Source organism: Morone saxatilis, unplaced genomic scaffold (genome assembly GCF_004916995.1).
Source record: "Morone saxatilis isolate NCDOM2014 unplaced genomic scaffold, NCSU_SB_2.0 Contig3, whole genome shotgun sequence".
NCBI lineage: Eukaryota > Metazoa > Chordata > Actinopteri > Moronidae > Morone > Morone saxatilis.
In genome coordinates this window covers 16,749,732-16,758,495 of record NW_023339873.1, presented here as the reverse complement: position 1 = coordinate 16,758,495, position 8,764 = coordinate 16,749,732, and the positions used below count along the sequence as shown (strand labels likewise).

General features: G+C 38.5%; 1 protein-coding gene across 2 annotated transcripts in view; it reads left to right on the top strand.

Moving 5' to 3' along the window:
- The window catches only part of kiz (kizuna centrosomal protein), a 26,629-nt gene that overhangs the window by 17,543 nt on the left and 322 nt on the right, over nt 1–8,764 (top strand). For both annotated transcript variants that reach the window (XM_035673740.1, XM_035673741.1), the window contains 2 exons: nt 4,675–4,721; nt 5,706–8,749. In XM_035673740.1, the coding sequence (XP_035529633.1) occupies nt 4,675–4,721; nt 5,706–5,809 (151 nt within the window). In that variant the 3' untranslated portion in view covers nt 5,810–8,749. The remainder of the gene's footprint in view (nt 1–4,674; nt 4,722–5,705; nt 8,750–8,764) is intronic.

The window sequence follows — 8,764 nt, the reverse complement described above, 5'->3', positions numbered from 1 at the left end:
CACACACACACACACAAAATACTCCAGCCATCAGCTGGTGTGATGATTGTTGTGCCTAGTGCCTGCTTGACAAAAACCTTGACTCAACAATTAGTGGTTTACAGCTTTGCCTTGGACAACAGGATGTGCTCAAGCATTCGACCTCAAATCACTCAGTGTTAAAATCAGAAGCTCGCTCTCTCTCTCACATGGGAGATGATGTGTGTGGATTTCTGACGCCTCACTGGGAGGAGGAATGGAGGGGTGAGAGGGACATGAGCTGAGAAAAAGGACTGGAGGGGAGGGGACGTAGAAAGAGAGAGCGGGAGATAGAGGGAGACAGAGAGACAGTAATGGACAAAGAGGCAGTGAAAGATGGAGGATTCCTGTTTTTAAAATCCAGCAGTTAGTGAAGGAAAACACAAGTAAGCAATTTAATGGTCGATATAATCAGGAGAAATGTAAGACGTAAGGAAGCAGATGACCAATTGGGCACATGGCAGCATTGAATCCGGTCCTCTGGGAATAAATCTTTTGAGAATATATCCTTATAGCCAACAAATTAGTTTCTTACATTTGACACTATATAAGGTGATCTCCTTCAGTTTAGACTTACAACCAGGCCAAAACAGGACAAACAAGACAGTGACTATAGAGGAAGGGGCAGCATTTAGAGGCTTCAACCAGAGGAGGTCACTGTCCTTCATTGGCTTCCTCAAACCAGAAAAGGATAGAGAATTAAGTTAAAATAACACTTTCCTCATATAAATTTGTTGTGATTGCCGTAACCTGATTATAGGATAATAGAGGCCAAAAAGACAAATTGTGAATACAATATTCAATTTTGAACTCTGTGGTATCATTTGGATCGTGGTTTGTATCCATAACTTGATCGTATTATTTTCTACACATCTCTACACTCTGACGTCTGCCTTCGTGTGATGGACAAGCTACTCTCAGAAAAATGTAACATGAGATGAATGATCTGTCCTTCAGCCATCCCTTACACTGGCTGTCTCCACTAGACTGCCACCAGTCAGGAGGAGAGTGCGCTGTGTTGAAATCATTGGCCCAGTACCTCTTCCTCTGAGTTGCAGTACTTACTCATTGCCAGCAGAGAGCACTCACATGTTAGAGTGTGCCCACTCACAGTGCACTCACAGTTGCCTCTCACTGTTTGCCCCCTACTGAGGGCTATATCCTGCTACCATTCAGGCCTGTTAGAGTACATCTAAACGGAGCCTAAACAATGTTTCTGTGGGGTCATAGCTGGGATGGGAGTAGGAGTTGATGGGAATGATGAGGTGATGGGTCTCCCTTTACCTTTAGACAAGCACCGCTGCACAAAAGTGCTATTGTGCTATTAGCATTTGTGTGTGGGTGGCAGGAGCTTAAAAAAAGCCAGGGTAAATAAAAGCAGTTTTCTAGCTATCGGTGTGTGCAAGGCTGTATTAAATGCTTGGTAAGCATTATTTCCTCTGACAGTCCTCACATCCCCTAATGTGACTGTAGGATTATTAGTCAAATCTGTCTTCTGTGGCTCCAAGACACATATTCTAGTCTTACTTGGCAATTACTTTAAACTGAAGTTTAAAAGGACAGTATGTTCCATATGCTTTTCTAAAGCCTATAGGCACTATTTGATATTTTTTGTCAATATATAACTACAAAACTGGACGTATTTTTATAAAATGGACACTAGTGTAAACCTAGTTCAGATGTAGGATTGCAGCCATTTATATTTCTACATTTATGTGCTGCTTTAACTGCAGTACATTAAATTGTTTTATACAGCATGTTTTTTCAGCTGAAGGTCTTTCTTGACACAACTGAAATATACAGTATTCTCAACTGACCACACACTTGTATTTGTCAGAAATATGCAGTAGTAGTTGTTGCTTATTTGTTCCACAATATTCCTAAAGATATTGCAAATGATTTGATAAAGTGGAACCATGATGCTGCTCTCAGGGGGCAAACAAAGCAAAATGTCACAAAGAACAGAAAAATGAAGAGTGCTACACCGGATCTAAAAAAGTAGAGACTAGTCTCAAAAGGGCTTATAAGTTTCAATGGATTTCAGTAAGCTGAGTAATCATTGCGATATTCTTAAAGGAACACTTCTCTACTCTATTCCTGACCAATTGTACCAATTTTATCCTTGTGTGCATACAATGTGCCTGATGTATGCTCTAGCATGATTGTCCTGGTTTGTATGAAACCAATGTATTTGCAGATTATATATATATATATTACTGCATTACTAGATAGCATAAGTTGTATTTTTCCAGCCTGATCTGAAAATGGTTTTAAAAAATCTAAACAGGGAGCTTTAACTTAGCTCATAGAAAGCCAGTGTGGTGTAAACAGATAAAATAAGACAAAGGTTTGATGAAGGAAATACACTGACAACACTAAAAATATCAGCATTTTCCTCCTAGCTCCCATTACGTAATGTGTATGAAGCTCATCGTACAATTTTAGAGGTCGTTGTGGACCATGCATAGCAGACACAAAAACTGTTAAAACATGAGATAAACAACAATATGAAACAATTGCAAAGGCCAGAGAAAGAGAATGAGCGAGGCATTGGAAAAAGAGAGGACATTACAATAGTTATAATTTGCATCATTTTACACATTACATTCACCTCTGTCTGCAGAGCTTGTGAAACAGTGGCCAGCCCAGTCTTACATATTCAGATCATTGCCTCAATTAAGGGAAACTCAGCAGAAGATGAACTGGCATAAATGTTTATGGAAACGGAATATTAGATTGGTGGGGTCAGATCCAGACTGGGCTCTCTATGGTAATAGCCCTGTCTTGAAATCAGTCCTGTCCCTCATTGAAGTGGAACAGCTGATAGACCATTCCCATCCCGGGGGGGAAGTTCAAGAAAAGAAAAGCCTAATTTACTCTCTGTAACAGCTATTATTGTGGCAAAGGAGAGGAAGTAATTGTATAGATTATTGCTGTATTTTTGCTGCTGCAGAGTCTGGTCGAGATCTGTTTCCTAACAGTTGTAAATGGATGCACTGGTCCTCGTGGTTTAGTTGTGCTTCACCGTACGTTACCTCTTATGCAGTTTGCTCAATGTGGATAGCAAGTGTATGTTCTTTTCATATTTTTACAAATATTTTTTACACATATACATATTTATTCCGCACCATAGCCTGTCCAAAGATCTGTCAACATATTATGACTTTTGTGCTATAGATTTGACTAAAAAATTGTTAATGGCACATTTTATTTACTTTATTAAAAAATCATGTTGACGTGTTAAGTGTATATTGAAGCACTTAGATTCTTATATCCTGTTTTACCTCCAGTGGTACAATCACAAAATCTAGAACACAATTATGATATTATTATCTTTCATATAAATAATTTTGTATACAGCCATGTGTCTGTCTAGTATGGTCTCTCATTATTCTGGGAAGTAAAAAAAGCTCACATTTGCTGTTCCTAGCATACCATAGTCTAGGGAGATACTGCAAACCAAAAACAGTACCTATCATAATTTTCTACTGAAAATAAGCTACACGGAAAGAAATTACCATCTGCACTACTCTCCAATCGCCAAAATCACAAGATTTGATTATGCATTTACTAACATACATCATCTATTTCAACAAAACAGAACACCCTCATATGCAGCGCACCTTCAGTTTGCAAGCAGATAGGTTGATTATCTGTCATTGTGTCTTTGCCTTCTTTTCTTTTTTTTTCTGGCACCGCTTTTCTTACTCAGCCTCTGCTTTTGATTTGCTAGCATTTTAGGCACCTGAGGTTCAATATGCTGTCTGAACAGATGCGAGAATCATCCACATGTTCTGTAGGTAGTCCTATCAGCATATGAATATAAAGGTTATATTCTAATGATAATACTGGCTGTATGGTATATTGCTTTTAGCACGAAGCAATTTGTTCACAGTTAGGAATGGGTGTTGCTTCCTTTTTCTCTCATTCTGCCCTGAGTGGTGCAAAGCAGCAATATATAGTTTAGGAGATAGCAATTGGAACCCAGCCAGAGTAATTTGGTCCTTATACTCAATGTACAGTCACATGTGCCAAGACTTAGCTGAGGGAGAGATGAGGGTGATTGAGAGGATGGCAATAAAAGAGGTCATGGGTTTGAATTGATGCAGATTGAGGAACATACCACACAACTGTTTTTTTGTTTTGTTTTGCAAGATCTCATCTGCTTAAAACTCTGAGTCTTTTTTTCTTCCTGTTTCCAAGAAAAGCGTGAGCAGCTCCGATATAGAAGGTCTAAACAAATAAGCCGTATGGATATGTATGCTAACCTGAGAGATGATGAGGCTATATTGTGGGGTTTTGAATAGGCTCTGTGATGATGTAAATTAAAGAGGAGGCCTTTAAAAGTGGAAGGGGGGCCTTATTGCATATGCATTGAGGTAGATCAAAGCCTTTTCGGAGGTCAGACATTTACATAGCGATATCACCAGAGCTATGGGAACCTGGCAACCCTGTCTTTGGACTATTTTTGAATAAAGAGGGCCTTGTGGAAGTCTTTTGGCACAATTAGAACAGGAGTCAAGGAAGTTCCTTCTGCTCCACTGTCTGCATGCCTTTTTCCTTTTTAGCTATTTTTGGTGAGAAATTGCAGCTCTTTTTCAGAGAAAGCCTACGGTAATAACTTCACAAGGCTAATAACTGTCTTTGTGTTTCCAGGAAAGAGAAGACTTACTCAAAGGCTCTTTCTGCTCTACAGTCAAAAGGTGAGTGTAAACAAAGTCATTTCAGTTGTGTGTAAGGACACAGTGTCAAAAAAAGGTTAATTACACCAAACAGATCACCATAAAGAAGTTCATGCGTTAACATGTATGAAATTATTGTAAATTATGAGCTTCACAATAACACCCACTGTTTGATTAAATTTCTCTGTAAATGCAGCTATGCCTTTTGAGGATGTACAAATGGGAAAAATGACCTTGAAGCCAAATCCAGGTTACTGAAGCTTAGATTGATGTTGTCAGCAAGCACTACCTAATCCTCGAATGAATAACTAAAACATTCCTGTTTCAGGGAAATATGTGTTCTTGCGTCACTGATCAAACCTTAAACAAAAGCCCAAGGAAATGTTGGGCAGTTTATAATTTGCTCTAAAATAACATTGTTGAATCTAATGGGGAACAGCCAGATATACAATAAAGGCACCTTATTGTGACATTTATGATCTTTCAAAAAAGTCAAAATACATCCAGATAGTGTCTAGATCCGGAGGAGGCAGATTGCAGTTGACCACTGGTGTTGAAGTACATCTCACTTCCTCTTAAGCAGCAAGTTTCCCATCACTCTGTAGACAGATCTAGTAATATTCTTTAGATCTGAGCTGCTGAATAAATTAACTATACAGACCTCTGAATATGGCTTCCACAGTTGGATCCCAATTTGTGTAATTTTGGGTGCCACTATCGCATTAGTATTTAAATGTTTACAGCTATGATCAGATCACCCCAGATGGATTTAACAAGTTTGACTGTATAAAGTGTTGAGTGTTAAGATTTTCATGGTGAAATCAAACTCAAGGTAAGCTACAGTGCATTCAAACCCTGCAATGCATATAAAGAAAGTGAAGAATTGACTGGATAAAAAAATGATGTATACAATGGAAAAGGTTACCCCTCATGTGACACATGGAAAGGAAAACATTCTGCTCTAATAATAATCGTATTTCTTTTCTCTGTACCTATTTTGTATAGCTTTCTGGGGGGACTCAGATGACAGCAATTCAGAGATTGAAGCCGCCTTGCGTCCTCAACCTTTCAACACAAACATCGATGACACTGATGACTTCTGTGACTGATATTTCCCCCGCAGATATTTTTTAAATGCACTACATTATATCACTGCAAAAATTTCAGGCAGTTTGGCTCACAGTAATTCACCTCCTGACCATTATTTTAGTGGTCTGCATTGTAAATCATATGCACACTGTATCGTAAAAACAAATAATAAAGTTGACAGCTCTCACGCTGGGTAAAGTATGTGAAGAGTTGTCCAACACTCTGATGTTAACCCTGCTTCAGTCTCTTTATCTGAACAACTCTCCCAGCTCATAATAACAGCTCGAAATAGATTAAACTGATCTTTTAAAGCGATTTGTTTGCACTAGGCTGAAAATCATGCATTTTGAATGCCGCAAGCATCTCCGAGTGCTCTACCTCCAGCATGCTCGAGTGTAATGATGTGAGTCACCTGTGAAATGACAAAGCACAATGGCCACTCTGCACGCTGCTGCGCGACCTGTGAACCTGCTGAAGAGGCCCATCTCCCAGGGCACAAAGTGTTATAGCGCTAACAAACTCAGAATATTTAGAACCTCCAACAAACACTCTACACATATTTCCACAGCTGCTTCTTTAACAACAATGGTCATGCTACAGAAATACAAAGATGCATGTCTAAATTCTTCTGTATTGTGCAAATAAGGAGAAGCAGAATTGTTGCCGGAAGCACACAATAGTCTTCTGCAATTTATGATTTTGCAGCACGTTGAGTGTTCTGTATCTATTAATAACTCGGAGCTACTGTGTGGGAGGATACATTCCTAAGTTTACATTTATAGTTCATTATGTCTGTAGTGTAAATTTCCAAAACTGCCATTCTGGGATGTGGTAAAAGCCCCTGGCATTCAGTGTCAGCAGGATTCCATTAGTCAGCTTTAGGTGACTTTACATGCCTGAACCTTTTAAAGTAGGACTCCACATTCATTACCAATAATGGCTTCAGACAGCCCTGACCCACCACAGAAAAGGGACTGTGGCAGAATAATTTGGAGTTTGCTAAAAGGCTCCCTAACATAATATCCATGTTAAGGAGCATGTCAACAGATACTTGTGTGCGACAGATAGCTCATGGTGGAAGTGGAGTTATATTGTACTAATGTGTACTAACACAATAACATTTTTAAAAAGAACTTCTCTTATTTTGTGCCAGAGACGATGATGATGATATTCAGCTCATTCTATTTAGAGCGTGTGTAGTCAGACTGTCATGGGAGGAAGGTTTTATCTTGCAGGGGTGTTATCCACAGTGACTGACTCAATTACACTATCTGCTTTGCCACATTACCTGATCTGTCATGTTCAGGCTGACATTAGACAGAGCTTAGTTCTTACAACAGTGGTTTAGTGAAGGTGATTCAGGTGATTTATTTTGACTGAATAGATGGTGTCTCAAGATGTAGATTGTCTCAAGAATGAGGGAGGATGGGGAACAAATATTTTGTTATGATTGTTCTATAAGACCACTTAAAAAACACTAAAAAATAATTATTCGGTCCAAATTGAGAGCATTTTTCTTAATAATAGCAAATGCTTTCTAGTTTTAAAGAACATTGGAATCTGAGGGACGTCATCTTGAGTAACCTTTTAAAACATGCCATACCTACACCATTTGGATGATTCAGACTCTACACTAGTCTAAGTGTCACAACCCCTGAGGTGTAATATTACTGGTGACACTGGTGGAAATGGGCCCTGAAAATTAGCAGGTTAATAGGTTGTAGCATCAGCTTGCAGTACAAAGATTCCCAATATTAATTATTATATTATTAGAATATTAATAATAGTACAGCAGATCCTATCACAGTACTTGTACAGCAATTAATACACATACACAAAGTTATTATAATATAGTATGATTGCAGAGATTGAGATTTTTGTAAAGGTTGAAATGATTGGAGGACTAATTAGAACTTTACGGGTTTCTTGTGTGTTTTAATACAATGAAAATTCAAGGTTTTGTCTCTATCAGATGTGAAGGTATCACAAATTTAGACTGAGTTGTCCTTGCAAGCATGTGTCCCTTTCAGACGATAATAAGCGCAGCAACCTAAACGGGACATCTGTGAGAAGCAATGTCAGACTTAAATTCAGATTCTCTTTTCTTAAAGAGCTTTTTTTATTGTGAAACATTTCTGTCAAATATACTGCATGTAAGCAGCTACATGGGCTCGAAGAGAAAACCTTTTCTTCATTGTCGTCTTCAGAATTTAATAGATAACAATTCAGAATGATGTTTTGGATCACTGATGGCTCATTGCTGAGGCAGTATGTCTAGCTTTTCATGTAGTGTTCTGTTACTCATTTAGCCTTCAATAGCAGTTGAGAAATGAGTAAACATAACAATAACATGCACAACAACCGTGTCTGCTGGTGACACGTGATCACATCTCATGCTATGACCCATTCTTTATGCACCCATAGAGCTCCACATCTGTGTAACAATGGTCAAGGTCTGGCAGTATGCAGTTTTGTTAAACATACAAATACAATATCTGTAATAGTAACCTGTTGGCTGTTTGACAACACCGCAGACAACATTTCAGCACTGATATAACAGGAAAACGGTACAGCATGTTGAGCTTATCACATGAACTAGTGAATTGCACAAAGAAAAAACTGTTTAGTGCATTCACGTATTTGTGATGAACTGTTCATGTTCTCGTGTCATTCATTTACTAGATTTCCCACGATTAGCGTCGTAGCATTGTGAGTCCATTATTCAAAACATGTCTTGTGTTACGGTCCACTATGAAATGAGAAATGGTGTCTTTGATGTTGAAGTTTGATTGTCTAACAGTGCAGCAAAAGGTTTAGTTTTGAAAAGTTGATTTTGATGCACTCACACTAGAGCTGAAAGAAAAGAATCGATTAGTCGGTCGACAGAAAATTAATCTGCAGTCATTTTGATAATCTGTCATTTGAGTAATTTTTAAAGTATGAATTATGAAAATTCACAGGTTCCAGCTTCTCAA